The 16,033-nt window shown below is 43.8% G+C and overlaps 1 protein-coding gene across 1 annotated transcript in view; it reads left to right on the forward strand.

Annotated features, from left to right (window-relative positions):
• The window catches only part of Clvs2 (clavesin 2), a 64,635-nt gene extending 49,173 nt beyond the window's left edge, over positions 1–15,462 (forward strand). Inside the window, exons 3-5 of the mRNA XM_005389152.1 lie at positions 1,048–1,158; positions 5,375–5,595; positions 11,718–15,462. Of these exons, the coding sequence (XP_005389209.1) occupies positions 1,048–1,158; positions 5,375–5,595; positions 11,718–11,805 (420 nt within the window). The 3' untranslated portion in view covers positions 11,806–15,462. The remainder of the gene's footprint in view (positions 1–1,047; positions 1,159–5,374; positions 5,596–11,717) is intronic.
• Positions 15,463–16,033: the final 571 nt, after the last annotated feature.

The raw sequence follows: 16,033 nt of genomic DNA on the forward strand, positions 1-16,033 counted from the left end.
AAGTACACGCGACTTCCTCCTGCACCTGCGTTCTGCCGGGGCTGCAAGCCTATTGGGTGCTGGCCCACAGTCGGGTGGTTCTTCCTCTTCCAGTTGGGTGGCCTGCCTGCCAATCACTTCTGGAACCACGACAGAGACACACCCAGAAGTGTGTGAATTATTCTGCTAGGCAGGTCTGAATCCAGACATGTTGTCAATCTTGAGTAATGATCTCAGTAGAGTCATGACGTGCATGTGATGACCGGAGAATTTGGATTCAAGAGAAAATTTAAATTGAAAACCAACACACCTCCAGTTCCTTGGCATTCACCTTTCTTCATTTGTTCCTGTTGATGTCTTAGGTAGAACCCAAATTCGTTTGGTTTAAGGATCCCCTTCCTATCGCGGGAAGGGCTGAGCGTCAGACTCATTCGTGCTTCAGATGCAAGCGCACGCGAGGCAGAGGCAGCTTCCTAGCTGAGCTCCACTTTCCGCCAGCGGGTTGAGCCTAGAGGGGTTTGACTTTCATTTAACCAGGAGATGTCCTCAGACTTCCTGTGCTACAACTGTAGGTTTCCGTTTTGCTTAAGCGTGAGTTCTTTTTTTTATAGTTGAAATAAAGGAGTATGTTTACAGTTGTTTATAGATAATAGCTAAAACGAATAAAATGAGTTTCGATATCTGGTGACATTCATGTTATACGTGACTGCATTTAAATTTAATAAAGCATTTTCATTTAAATATCGTTAATATAAATAATTTTAATAAAACATTTGGGCAACATACAATCATTATTTGACAAATCTCTAATATCTTTTTATTTATGTTTCTGGGACTGTAATGACTTAGCATTTTGCAAGCCTAAAATGCAGCACTTAGGAATACGCAGAGGTTCTTGCCAGCGGTCTATTCTCGTGGAGGATTTGGTTTCTCTTCTTCCCCTTAACGGCACAGATGATAATCACATGCTAGTCCGAGGACCCCAGCTTTGCATACCGTGTGGCCTTCCCTGCAGCCCCTCAGTGTGTTACAGCAGATCTTGACTTCTGTTCCCTCCTGTGGTCCTAGGATAGCTTCCCAGCACGATTTGGAGGAATCCACTTTGTCAACCAGCCATGGTACATCCATGCCCTGTACACTGTGATCCGGCCCTTCCTGAAGGAGAAGACTCGGAAAAGGGTATGTTCTTCGTTTATAAATCTCTTCTGCTTTTTCTTTTTTTTTTTTTTTTTTGGTTTTCCTCCGGTACCAGGAACCAAACTCACGACCTTGCGCTTGCCAGGCAGGCGCTTTGTCGTTGAGCTAAATCCCCAGCCCCTCTTCTGCTTTTTCATTCAGTGACTTAGGACGCATATTGTGTGTATAATATTGGCCATGGTAAAGTGTGAGTCTGTGCAGTTATAGAAGTATTTACCATAAAAGACATTTGAAGATTATGAGCAGCCTTCCCATTCATTCTTGATAGTTTATCTGTGTGTGGAATATCTGCAAACAAGCCCTTTCCCACAAAAGCGGGGGACATTTTAGCACATTTATTATATAAGAGCCATAGTGTAAAGGCAAAAGAAATTATGCCATATTAATACGTTATTATTGGTGCAGCTAATTTCAAGTAGGCAAAGGTTTAGCACTATTTGCTGACAAGTGGGTGTTATTTTGTAACATGTATTTCATGGCTATAGTGAATTTTGGGGTGTCTGGTTTAATTCTGTGATGACAGTCAGGACCAATCACACATTATGAAAAAAAAAGCTGTTAAATATAGAAATTCTAATACTTCTTTAAGTTACACATGACTTGGACATCTCTAAAATCCACCTTCAGCTGACACTGAGGATACTCATGGTACAACAGAATCATCTTTCTGATCCTAAGATGACTTATTTAAAGCCTTTATCACAGTGCATGGCACGTGGCAAATATTAAACCTATTTATCATTATCATTAAATGTAGATTTACAAACTGCATTTTAATGTGTATTATTTAATTTACTCTTGGCAACAGATCTGAAAAATATGTTATTTTAAAAGTTGACCAGTCATTGATTTGTTTATTCTTCCAAAACATGCATACACCATGTAGTTTTCCAATCAGGATAAGCATATCTATGTCCTACAACATTTACCATGTCTTTAAGGGAAAACACTCAAACTCCTTTCTCTTTTCCCTTTTCTGGAAATGTGTAGTACATTATCATTGTCTATAGTTGTCTCACCGTGACTTGTTTTATTTATAACACTGTTAACTTAACATCCATGGACCGACTGCTCCCCAGCTCTTTCTTCTCAAGCCTTGGTGACCACTATTTGCCTCTCAGCTCTGAAACGTATATTTAGTAAACATTGCCTCCTATTTCAGAGCTGAGGGAAATAAGGTTTAGGATGGATACGTAACTTGCTTACTCATCTGCACAGCTGAAAAGTGGCAGAGCTGATGCATAAACTCCAGGCACCCAGCCTCGTATTGAGAGCCTTTTTTTAAACCTCCCTCTGCTGTGTTCAGTACCAAATGTGCTTCCTTCTTAACCTGAAGACAATCTCCCTGCCTCTCAGTGACTGAGATTATGCTTTGTGTTCAGAGGCCTCAGAATGTAGCAACTTTTCTGTCAAATGTTAGTGAGCAGGGTTACTGTGTGTGAACTTTGATAGTGTCTCAGCAGTGCAGGAGGAACTCTGTAAGCAATTATAACTAACATGAAAAGTTGTTTCTCTTACCTAGAATCAAAATGTTCACGTTTTAGAATTCAGAGAGTGTGAGCACTTTGTTGGAGCTTTGTTTCCTGAAGGCAGGGTCAGGGTATCCAGGGTTCAAACTACCCTAGTGAGTGTGCACGTCCTGTGCACTCTATCACACTCCATTCGCAGTCCTTTGCATGCATTAACTCATCGATTCCTCACGACAGTGCTTTGGGGTGAGTATTGGTGTTCGTGTCATTTCATAGATGGGAGAATTGGGCGTAGAAGGTTAAGCAGTTTGCTCTGAATCTCAGTAGGCAGCAGAGCTGGCTTTGAGGAGCTGAATGGGAAGACAGTACCAGGCAGTACCATAGGCAGACGTGCCTGGTACCCTTGACAAGTCAGAAAAGCTGGAGCAGAGTGACCTTGGGGGAAGGCGGTAGGGGCAGGAGAGGTACGGTGTGCCTGGCTGTAGACAGCTTTGCGTGCCCTGTGAGGGCCTGGGTTTTCTGATGGGGTGAGAGGAGAAGCAGCGGAGGGCTTTGAGTCCAACGGGAATTGTTCTGACCAGATTGATACTGGAAGAAATATTTCCATGAAGAAAGTCGCCCCGTATGCCCATTGCTACAGAGAGCTCAAGGTAAACGCAGGGTGAGATCCCTGCTCTGAGTTTAGCGATGAGAAGAATCAGGACCAAAGCTGCTTCCTTGCAGGGATGGGAGGCAAAGACTGCACGGACTGGGTTTAGGAAAATCGGCAGCAGAATGTTCTGGCCGTGGCGTAGAGTTCTGCAGCGAGGAGAGACACAGGGCAGCAAGTGGAGAGGGGAAAGAACCCTGAGTGGGTTTCCACGTCTGGGCAGCCGTGGGGGCAGCAGGCTTCCCTCTGGGATGGGAAAGACCCTGAGAGAGCGCTCGAGGGAGGACCCTCGGGAACCTGCGCTGCGGGAGAGGCTTCCAGGGCAGGGTGCCCGCGCTGTCGCCCTGGACCAGGGACAGAGGCAGTGCAGACACTGGCTGGTAGCAGATGTCACACGCATCCTGTTGGCCCAGTGAGGCCACGTGGAAGCACGGTGGGGCTGACGTGAAGCTGCAGGAGGAGGAGGAGGAGGAGGAGGGGGAGGGGGAGGAAGAGGAGGAGGAGGTGGTGAGGTGCTGCAGCCAGAGCAGGCGGGACAGCAGATGCACTTCGTGACCTTGTGAGAAAAGTTTAAATGCCTAATAAAATAAGGGTTCCAAGTGCCGGAGCTTAACTTTCCCAGGGAAATTATCTTTAATGATGAGAATCTAGGAAAGTGTGCGTGTGCGTGTGTGTCTGTGTGTGTGTGAGAGAGAAAGAGAAGAATCTAGGAGTGTGTATATGTGTGATAAAAGAATCTAGAAGAGTGTGTGTGAGTGTATGTGCATGTGTGTATGAAACAGACAAGAAAAATCTAGGAGTGTGTGTATTGTGTGTGATGAGAAGAATGTAAGCATGTGCGCATGTGTGTGTTTTCCTAGAGGGAAACCCCGGCCGTGTGCTCTCCCAGCAGCGTGGGAAGCTGTGAGGCTTTCGGTCACCCGCATTGGGCAGGCGGCATCTCCCGCCTCAGTGGGCAGCACGGCGTGGGTGACACCTCCCTGTGTGCTCTGACATTTGCACAGGACCCTGCAGGTACCTGCGTTTACGCTCCTGTCAGTTGTTACTTGTTTGTGAGCTGGCGACTCCATCCTGCTAATTTCACTTGATGCTAACTAATCTTTCTTCCCCTCCCTATGTGTTCAATTCCATGGTTTCTGATGGTGTGTGCCAGGCTGTTCACCTTGAAGTTATCAAGTTATTGTAATTTACAGTTTTTCAGGAAATAGTTCATAAATTCCTATGAGATGACACCATGCTGCATCAGAGAAGGCTGATCTGCAGTTTTGAGTGTGAAGTGAAAAGAGGAGAAAAGGGATAGCAAGTGATGGAGAGACAGATCTTGAGTGTGTGGCCTGAATAAATATTTAGTTTAATATGAAAGATCTCTGCAGACAGTCACAGCGATAGCATTCACACGCAGTGTTACATTTTCAGTACTCTAGTCCGCTTTCCACTTGCACAGTAAGCATGGAAACGCCCGGGGGAGCTGGCAGCCTCACAGAACGCTTGCCCTTTGGGACCTCACCCTCATTCAGCCTCTCATTAGGAGGATGCTAATCTCCTTCATTTATTTACAGCACCAGCTTTGCATTCTAAAGTCATAATTTAGTGGCTCCAGTATTCTTATCTTTATTGATGATACAGAGAAAGCCATCCTGTGAAAGCTTTGGGCTTAGTACCTTCGATGGGCTCGAATTGGTGGGTCCCCTGTGACCAGGGCCTGCCTTAGCGGCCTTCATCATGCGCTTCCTCAGCTCCCCAGCGAACGCTGGCCCGGTGTGCAGAGCCGTGTGCACCTCGGATTCTGCCCAAGCCTGTGACCAGGAGGCAGAAAACCAAATTTATGGTTTCACCTCTTTAACACAACAACTGCCTGACCTTGCTGAAACTCCTGAACATTTTTGAACTTCAGGGTTTTTATATGAAATGTCAGGGTGAGACCACCAGGCCTGCCGGCTTCACGCAGTAGGTGAGAGGCTTAAGCGCTTTAAGGGATGGGAACCCTCGCGCGGTTCTGTTACTGTCTCCCCACTTCTCCCCCCTCGGCATTTGGGTGCTGTTCAGCCTCCTCTGTTTCACCCTCCCCTTGCATTGCTAGATATTCTTACACGGGAACAACCTGAACAGTCTACACCAACTAATTCACCCCGAGATCCTGCCCTCGGAGTTTGGGGGGATGCTGCCCCCCTACGACATGGGAACGTGGGCGAGGACGCTGCTGGACCATGAGTATGATGATGACAGCGAGTACCCCGTGGGCTCCTACAGCACGCCGGTGAAGGAGGTGGAGAAGGAGCTGTCCCCCAAGTCCATGAAGAGGTATGCGTGGGGCGGGGGAAGGGGGTGCAGGAGGCACCCCAAGTCCATCTCCAAGTTTTATCTTTTTCCTGTGTATGTATGTTTTTTCTGGTGGGATTTTTAAAGCCATTCATGCATCTGTGACTTGGTGTCTAAAGAGTTTTAAATAACAGATAAGGTTTTTTTTTTTTTTTTTTTTTTCTTGGAGTGAGAACATTGCCCACCTACTGTCTTAGCAGTTTTGCAATAGAGAATATCTAGCTGTCTTCACTGTAGTCATTGAGCAGTAGATCCCGGGACTTCTCCTCTCTGTGTGGGACCTTACACCCCAGCCTCGCAGCCTCTGGGGAGCATGGTTCTCTTCACTGTGTTGAAGTTCATTTTTAGATTCCATCTATAAGGGAAGTCATGAAGTATTTTGTGCATTACACAGAGCCCCATAAATACATGTAATTATTATCTGTCACTTTGTACAAAGAGAACGTCTTTATAAAGGTAAAGTCATTCAAAGTAACATCAACTTCACCTTTTTCCAAATTCATGGTCAGTTTATCAGGGGCTTCGAAGCCACCAAATCTAGAGGTTTCCGCCTGTATCCTGAAGCACTTCTCATGGAGAGCCTCAGGCCAAGCAGTGCGGTAGGTGTTCTTACTCCCTTCAACTAGTGATAGCAACTTACTTCCGTCTAAGAAGTGTATGAGAATTCTGAGTGAGTCTTCCTGTGAAGAAAGGGACTACAGAGGCGCGCGCGTGCGCACCCACCCCAAATCAAACCCTATGTGCAGAGCATGTGTTATATTTTCAGTGTCTCCTCTGCATCTTTGTCTAAAGGTCTCACCAGTGCAGGTGCAAAAGCATCCTATTTTCTTACCAGTTTCATCTTCATAAAGTTCACTGTTGAGTCAGAGTCCAGCTCCCTGCCTAGCTCCCGACACTTTGATGCCTATTTGTTTTCCTTCAGTGGAGGAGCTACAAGCACACAAAAGCACATCACTGCTCTGAGTACATATCCAGCAGCAAAGATATCTACTTCTCAGGGTTCCCTGGGCCACAGTGTCTTAGAGTTCAGTTGAATAATGGCTGCAAATATTACTGTTTTGGCTCATTTTTAGAAATACAGGAGCCACAACTCTGGCGAGTTACCCCCGCCGAGGTCAGGGACAATAGGACATCTCACTGATGCCAACCCCTGACCAGCATCCTTCTTGATAAAAGCCTGATGGTCCTTTGGTCGTAGCTCTGGTCCATGCGGTAGCATACCTGATCCTCAAAGCTGGTGTCGGTGACAGTGTGGCTGCTATTGTTAGTGTGTGTGTGTGTGTGACCACTTCTTCTCTACAAGCTATGATTTCTGCACCAGTCAACAAGCTTATATTGAAATCAATTTTAAATTTTTATTTTTCTTCTCTTCAAGTGGAACTTCCTAAGTGGAGCTCTCCTATGGTATCTTAACCTAAAGGGTTTTGACAGGCTGTCAAAGGATTCTGTTAAGTGCTAAGAGTTGTATGCAAATTCTGCATGTTTGTGCATAAGTGTATGTGTACACACCCATAGTGCATCTTTTTCTGGAGAGAAGACATACATGTAGTCAAATTTTCATAGTTTGAAAATAAAAGCTTTAAAAGCAATGGTCTATGAATAACTTTCCTCTAACAAAAGTAATTTTAATAATAATAACTATTATTATTATACTGTACCATTTACTATGCACCTATCATGAGTAAGAGCCAGAGTAGGTGGCATTTGGTGGAGTAACTCACTTAGTGTCACAGTAGTCCTGTTAGAGATCTTACATCCTCAAAATCAGAGCCTGCGTCTAGCAGAGCAGGTTTCCAGCTGCCAGCTCCAGACCTTTTCACATCGTTGATATCAAGTTGCTCTTCCTGGTGATGTTTAAGCTCCCTCCCTCCGGAGCGAGCTATAGAAGGACAGGAGAAGCGTGCCGTTTGATGTCCCCTAGTTGTCTCCTTTGCCAGCCAACAGGGTTTCCTTTGCAGCCGTTCCTCCTGTGACGGGTCCCCTCATGTGGTCTCCACACATGAGCATATTTCTCGCTACAGCCACATGGAATCAGGTCATTTCCTGCCTCTGATTTAAATTTTAAATGCCTGAGGATTGTGCAGTGAATGCCATCAACTCCTTCTTGCAGCCTGCGAGGCGCTACGCGAGCCGACCCTGCGCGTGGACACGGTGACCCTGCTCTGCCCCTCCGGCCTCTCCAGCTGCTCCCACCCCGGGCTCCTTGCCCTCATGCCTGCTGCCTGGAGTGCTCGTTTCCCGACTCCGTGGAGGGCCGGTCTCAGGCACAGATCACCTCTCAGGACTCTTTTGGTCTCTCTTGACCACGCGGACTCAGTCCTCTCTACCGGTTGCTCGTTCTGGCTTCCCTGTCTTCTGGACGCCTTTGTTTTACTTCCCTCAAGGCGCGTATCAGGCTGTGAAATGGCTCCTTCTATGAAATTTGACTTCACCCCTCCTCAGGGGCGACTTCACGGAGACTGGCGGCACTGTCTGTCCTCTCTTGGAGGCTCGCGCAGACAGCAGTGTTGGGCCCATGGGGGGCTCAGTAGGAACCGGCTGAATGGCAGAAGCCATGCACTCCTGTCAGTGGCTGCCTTTCAGCTTGCTGTTCTTACCCTGGTAGGTGCAGTCTGACCCTGTGTCACTGCGGGGTTGCAGTTGCTGGCGCTCCTGCTGTTGTCCTGAAGGCCACTGCCGGCAGACTGAGTGGACCAATCCCGGGGAGGCTCTTTATTTGTCAGTCCACACCCTCCTCCTTAAATGCTTCTGCATTTAGCTTTCTCCCCAAGGACCTTACTCAACTGGGTCAGCACCATCTTGGTAGACTTGGCTCAGTCTCTGTACCTTTTAGAATAATTTGGGATTTTTATTCTCTTTTCCAAATAACTAGGCTCTTTTGTCCTCCTATAGACATGGCCACTGCCCAGCCCCGTTTCATGTTTCTGATGTGTGTTGATTTGAATTTTCTATATCCTTTCTTGCTTTGATGAAGCTTTTATAATTCTGTTAACAAAATACTGAAGAACTTGTGTAAATGCAATTTGTAGAAGTTGTTTCTGTGGATTCTCTCTTTTTCCGAGTCCAGGAATCACAGTTCCCCATCAAGGACCGGCACAGTGGTCCCTGCATTCTGCTCTGATTCCCCCTGGCCTCTGCCTTTGTCAGTTTCTTATCACTCTTACATTGAGAGGGAACCACATCGGTTCTTCTCCAAAGCCTGGTGGTAACTGTTCCCTTGGGTGTGTTCATTCACGTAGAAGATGACTTTCTCCTCCCGTGTGAATGTGTGGAAGGAGGGAAGCGTCACACAAAGGTAGGGTTCAGTAGACTGGTGCTCAGAGCAGCAGTGTCTTCTCCCTTACGCTCTCAGCTCTTAGCAAAGTACCTGGCACATAACAGTTGCAGTGAGCCACAATGCCAGTGGGCTACAAGGACCTGAACTGATTCTGCTGTGTGACACTGAACACATTATTACTCTCTGATCAACCCTGTTGTAGTGATCCGTATTTATTGACTCATTTGCTTCTTGAAGCAGTTCATAAGTAAGTACTCTTCATTTTATTGATGAGGAATACAAGACACAGGGAGGTAAGTGACTTCCACTCTTTGCATAACTACAAAGTAGCAATGTAATTTCACGGGTAATCTTTTTCTTATGTACTCTGGGCCATTTTCTTAACCACTGCCGTTCACCATCTGCCAGAATTTGTGCTGGGGTTCAGGCCTGCATCGTTGCCTCTGAGCCTCCCTGTTCCTGTATAATCAACAAGAAAACATAATTTTAGGAAGTTTGAGTAGCCTTCCCATGACCACAGGACCTGTAATTGTTATGATAGCAACCACAAGTGAAATACGACTCTCCACACCCTAGCCCCACGAACACTTGGGCCTTTTGGAGGTGCGTAATAAATGGATACGTGAGTGCTGGATAGCTGAACTTCGCTTAATGGTTTTCAAAACGAAGGACAAGTGCCTCATCACACACAGCGGGGGTTGAGGTGATTGAGGAGTTAGCGATAGCCCGCCACCACGGCACCTGTGAGAGAGAGCCAGAGACAGGAATAGATAACAGGACACTTGGAGCCATTAAGTACCAAATGCATCTTGCTCACAATAGGTTTCTGCATGGCTTTTTTCTTTTTCTGAAGTATTCTGCATGTGGGAGCAGCACTCATCAGACGGTCTGTTCTCTGCAGTGCCAGAGAAGAACAAACCTGGAACGTAAGCCCAGCTTGGGTGACAGTGTGAGCTAATTTAAAGTGTGTTGTCAAAATTCTATATACTTTCTAATACATTTTTAATAATCATGGTACATACCAACTTAAAGGAATGCATGTGTGTGCGTGGGTGTGTATGTGTATGTGTGCCTGTTTCAGCAGAATGCAAGCACATATCTAAGGCCTGCTGCTTGTGCTGGGTAAAGAGCTTGGGCATTCACCTACTGAATATGATCCCGATAGAGCTCACCCTTTAAGTGATAGATACACAGTGTGTGAGGATGAGCTCATCACGTTCCAGTGAAGAACCTCTTTCTCCGTTACCCACATTACTGGATGTACTGAATGCCTCACACGTCCTGAGGTTCCCTCAGTATGGAAAGGATTCACCATGGAGAAGTTAAGGCCCTGACGTCTAACTCTGCATCGCCCTGTGGGACTCTGTGCCGCCCTGGTCCTGCTGCCTCTCTGAGCACGCGTGGACACACAACTACAGTCGGTCCCTTTCTGAGATAGCCCTGAGTACCCACTTAAAATGGTGAAAATTACCTGGAAAACAAGGTCTTTTTAAAAATACTCTCACCTTTATTTTACCATACTTGCTCTTTGGAAACAAATTTAAGTTAATGTAAATGGGTGAGTCACTGTCAGTTCATCCCAATTGGCGGTTTTCGTAGTGGATGCCTTGACTGGCAGCTTGTGCGGTAGTATCAGCGTGCAGCCTCCTCCTGGAAGTTGGTGAGGTCTGTGGAGAGGCATCTCCCACACCAAAACCAGCTGGGTGGGATGCAGCGTAGGGAAGGAACTCACTCCTGGGAGGGTTTTAGAAGGGCAGCTGCTCTCTGGACGTCCTCTTTGCTGTCAGGACTGCAGATCCTGCCTCTGTGGTAGTGTATTTCCTTCCTGCTCCCATGTGGATTCCTCACTAATAATGGGGTGGAATTCTCACCAGCTCTCAGAGCATGTACAAGGGATTTTCAAATGATGTGCTTCCCTAATTATAGAGTGTTTCTGCCTAAACATGAGTTTTAACTTCTTAAAAAAGTACTTAACCATTTTTTGCAGCTTTCAAGAGTAAAGCTGAGTTCATTTGCCTAGTGGGCAATTGAACAGAAATCTTATCCAGATTTTAATTTTTTAAGCCAAGCATGATGCTTATAATGCTGGCACTCAAGAGGCTGAGGCAAGAGGATCACCACTAGTTCAAGGCCAACCTAGGGTACATAGTTCAAAGCCAGCCTGAACTACGTAGCCAGACTGTCTCAAAAAATCAAACCAACCAACCAACTAAACAATAACAAAACAATTTTTGTTGATGTCGTCATTAAAATGGTTATGGAAGGGGCTGGGGATTTAGCTCAGCAGCACAGCGCCTGCCTGGCATGCGCAAGGTTGTGAGTTCGATTCCTGGTACTGGAAAAAAAATGGTTAAGGAAAAAGGCATATTCTTATTGATGTTTTACAGATATTTTAAAGGCAAGCATCGTTTCTATTCAACTTACAACATTATAACAAGTTATAGCGCCTCCCACTTCCATTCAGCGTACAGCCACCACTTCACTGCAGCGCTGTGTTTGTTTGGCGGTATTGTACTGAAAGGGATCTACTTTACATGGGAATCCTCCATATCTCAGAAGGGAAAGCTCATGCAGTTGGGGCGAGGAGTGTGTATGTGTATTACTGTCAGCCTGGAACCCTTCACTTTGCTACCAAGAAGCCAGAGGGGTTTGTTTCTTTGCTCTGATGCAAAACATCACCCTAAGTGTCTCTCTGTGCAGCATCCACAGCTCACAGATCCCTTGATGAAGATGCTCCCCGCCCACAGGGAATGTGCCCAAGGGAAACACAGGGGCGACCGTCGTCTGGGTCATCGCTGGGCGACCTGACTGTGCTTCTGTCTTGCAGGTCCCAGTCTGTGGTGGACCCCATGGTACTGAAGCGCATGGACAAGCATGAGGAAGAGAACATGCAGCCTTTGCTTTCTCTGGACTGATGACTTCTCCGCACGCACGGCTGGAGTCGAAGTGGAAGCTCCTGGTTTGCAGCTGCAGGGACAGCGCTGTAGAGAAGTCAGGATGAGCTGGAAACTTATTTATTCCTATTAATGTAGCAGAATATGTCATAAGGCACCTGGCTTTCCCATTGGCCTGAACCGTGGGTGCCCTGGGCTGGATTTTAAAAAAAGGTCAATAATTTATTCTGTAAGTGCCAAGTTCTTTGTAAATACAATGTAATTTCATGTCAAGTTTGTAAATTTTGGTAGTAACTGAATTTGGGAAAGATTGACATAAAAGTTTGAGCCAGTGATATGAACTTAAGAAAAAGCAGAAAATATGCATAAACTATCAACACTGACTAAATGTAGCCCTGTGTCCTATGAAGCCATATTTCTGCTGTCATAGTGAATTGTTTCACACTTTTCCTCTGCAACTTCATGGACGCAGGGAGCAAAACTGTTCTAGGAAATGATAAGGTGACCGTCACGGTCTGATGTAGGGATTTTCATTTCAGAGAAGAGGTATCCCCGGACTCTTGCAGGCTTTGCACTGGGGACCCAGAGGGTGGCAGATGGGAAGGTGGAGGAAACACGCGAACTTGTTACTGCTGTTTAATTCCCAGAGTCCTGTGGGCAGATGCATTTCCCATGTAAGCTTTGGAATTCTCAAAGAGTGGATTCTTTCTGCACCGCTGTCTTCACAACCCTAATGTATTCTGTCTGACGTACTTTAAAAACATTTCCCTCCAAAACTCTGTGATCAAGGAAGTGAGAACTTATATGTGAACCGTGTTTTGACAGCCAATTCTGAACGTAAAATTTGCCACTTACAAATAAGGGGCTAATTTCTAATTGTTGTGCACTTGCTAAAAATACACATATTCACACACAGCATACATATTTTTTATTGTGCTCTAATCCCTCATGTACCAGGCTTATAAAGTAAATCATACATATTAAATGTTTTTAGAGACGTTATAGATATTACATGGGATACCAGCTCTGGAAAACCACTGAAGTTAATGAAAATAAGAAACAATGGAACAGACTTTATTGTACCTGTTTAAGGGAATTCCAACACACTTTATAATGTTATCTTGAATATGTGCCACTTTAGTGAAATATATTTTTCCTTAAAATAAGCAACACATCTCAATATAGTGTAGGTATCAGGTGACAATAAAATAGTTTTTCTCAAAATAAATTCTAGTGTTTCCGTATTTCACATTTTCTTTTCAGAAAAGATTCGATAGAATACATTCCTCTGGAAGCATTTTGAAAGCATGTGAGGATATCTAAAATAGAAGAGCTGTTAAAAGACATGAAATCTGTACATTGTTTAAAGTTTTATTCCATGAAATTCCACAAGTACAAGTTTTAAATCCTATTTTAAATTTTAAATCCCAGTGTGAAAAAGCAAGATTTTAATCAGCACATGAATTTTGAGATTGAGAATTTAGCATGAACATGTTCTTTGGGAAAAAAATTCTCCAAGAATTCTTGGAAACCAAAAAACAAAAAAGTAAAAGCCTATAAAAGCTTTTGCATACTTTTGGATGAGAACTTCAAAGATGCTGGTTATAAATGTGCAGCCAAAAATCTTCCAATCAGACCAGTATTCCCTTCAGTGATTCAGTGAAATAGGTTTGTTATAGTGCACAAATCAATAGGAATAGAAGATACTTTAAGAATGGCAACTTCCCATCAAGGGCAAAGAGGAGGCACTCTCTTCACTGTTACAGAGATTCGAAACACTTGGGGGTTGAAAGTTGTTGCAGTTCTTATAAGAACTAGTCATTGATAGACCTGATGTTTGTGGCTAACCAGCATGCATACCATGCTGGCTTTTTATTCTACATAACTGTGTGATAAGCAATGTGATGCTTTGGAATAAAATAGAAACAATTTAAGTACAGAAGGGAAATTAGCTGTTTGTTCCCATGAGTTTCTGTTGATGTACATCATCTATTGCCGGTTCTCAGAACCCTACCAGCTTCAGATGTCAGCCAGCGTTAGACACTTCCTTCCCTCTGTCATACAGTTAGTGTCATACGTCAAAATAACTAGTGTCGTTTACACTGTCTCCCTAACCCACTTCTTCACATTTTGCATTGGCATTGCTGCGTGTCTGCTCTTTCTCAGATGAGCAATTGAGAATTGGCTAGGTTGTGTAAAATATTTAAAAGTGAATGAAAAAATTATGATAATAACTTTGAAATTGCTGTCCCTAGTTCAGTCCAGCAATGTTTTTGAAGCTGTGTCATCAAGGGATATTCATTCAACTTTATAATTTCACCCTCAGCACCAGCTAGCTAGCACTGTTCAGACATTTTTCCCCTCTGTTGTTGAATGACGTGGTAAATGACCATCCGTTTACATTTTTTCCTTTAACTGCAATAATACAGTTCCACTCATACACACACCCAGGACATGTCTAATGACTTTGCCTCTTTATTTTGAGAGCTACACTTTACTTTTCCAGTTGTTACTTGATATTTGTGGAAAGAGTTACCACATTGATTTGGAATAGTCCATTATTTCATTTATTACTTTCTGTTTTTCTCCATCCCGGGGTCAAACCCAGGGCCTTGCGCATGCCAGGCAAAGGCTTTACCGCAGTGAATCTCTGTGTACATCTCTCTCACCCTGCCTGCACCAGCTTCTATTTCTCATTTCTTTCTTTCAGTTGTTTTAGGGCAGCTGCTTCCGAAGCTGGTTTCAAAATACCACCTCCCCCATCATGTTGTCAGTGATATTTGCACAGATTTTTGAATACTATTTAAAAAAGAGATTATCATTAAATATATACTGAGAAATATGAAGAAGTGCCTCTTTGAAAATGGAATAAAGCAGTGATACTGGCATATAGATTTTATCTGTGCTGTCTTCTAAAAAGTATATGCACCTGTATTATAAGGGTAAGAAGGGCATTTGAGGGTTTGCTCTGAAAATTATCATCCAGTATTAAGTCTGTTGTGTAAATTTGATACAGTAACTTTAATCCATGCTATTTACAAACCTAGCACTATGCTAATATGATGTACAAGTATTGAATAGTTTTCCAGCAAGTTTCTGAAATGGGCATGCATGATTTCTTTTATTTCACTAATAGCTTCATAAATGTAGGCAGAGGCATTCTGTAAGTCTTTTCATATAAAGTGCTTGTTTACAGTATTAAAATTCATACATTCATAAACAGAAAAGTCAAGCAAATAGACTCTTCTTCATATTGTTAAACATTTACAGTTTCGTTAATATTCCTGAGCAAACAGTTCTCTCTATTGTATCAAGAAGATGGAGTGGTGTTTTAGACTTTGGGGAACATATTTTTGACTCCTCACTAAAGAAGCCTTTGGAGCCCAGGCAGCAGGTCCTCAGACCCAGGCTTCTGTTGCTTCTACAAACAACCTAAAGGTTTATGGAAAGTCTGTGATCCTTTGAAGAAGCTACATCAAGAAAATCTGCAGAGAGGCTGCACATTCTTGTGTTGTTTTATTTAAGGTCTACCTTGTTTGGTTGGTTAATAATGTCTCTTTCTTTTTTGTATATATATTTATTAATGATTCATTGAAAAGTTGCCATCAGCCATGGCAATATTCCAGAAAGATTTTAACACAAAATAAAATGAGAAGAGTTCTGGTATGGTGTCTGAAATTTAGATATGGTGTTTACACATGTAACATCAATAAGCTCATGAACATATATTCCATTGTATAGATGAATAGCTTAAAACATACTATTGTATTTTAAACTTGTGAGGCCCTTAGATGGTTCAAGAATAAGTGGATTACATACAGATGTATGGGAACAGAAGAAAATTGGGCAAATATTCCGGGCATATATTACCTTCAGTAATGAAAAAAGGCATTTTGTATTAGTTGAAAAAGAAGCTTCTTTCTCACATGCTGCTGGAACTGCTTGACGCTATTTGTTACTTGACGGGGAGAAGGCAGTAGAACTACAGAGGAACCTTGCCTTTGTAACGTGATGAGATCGCAGCCTAAGCAGGTTACCAAACATACCGTGTTTCACAAATTGAAAATTTTACTCTAAGGATCTGGAGGCTAACTCCACACATAAAAATAATGTTATGAAGTCCGTTATTTGGTAAATAGGGGACTGAATTCCCCGGGATTGTAGGGAAAGTATCAAACAGCAATTCTATATATTGAAACACTGTAATTAGACCTTTTATTCCAAAAAGATGGAATGCAAATGATATTAC

The sequence above is a fragment of the Chinchilla lanigera genome, unplaced genomic scaffold (genome assembly GCF_000276665.1).
Source record: "Chinchilla lanigera isolate Chin_1 unplaced genomic scaffold, ChiLan1.0 scaffold00035, whole genome shotgun sequence".
Lineage (NCBI taxonomy): Eukaryota > Metazoa > Chordata > Mammalia > Rodentia > Chinchillidae > Chinchilla > Chinchilla lanigera.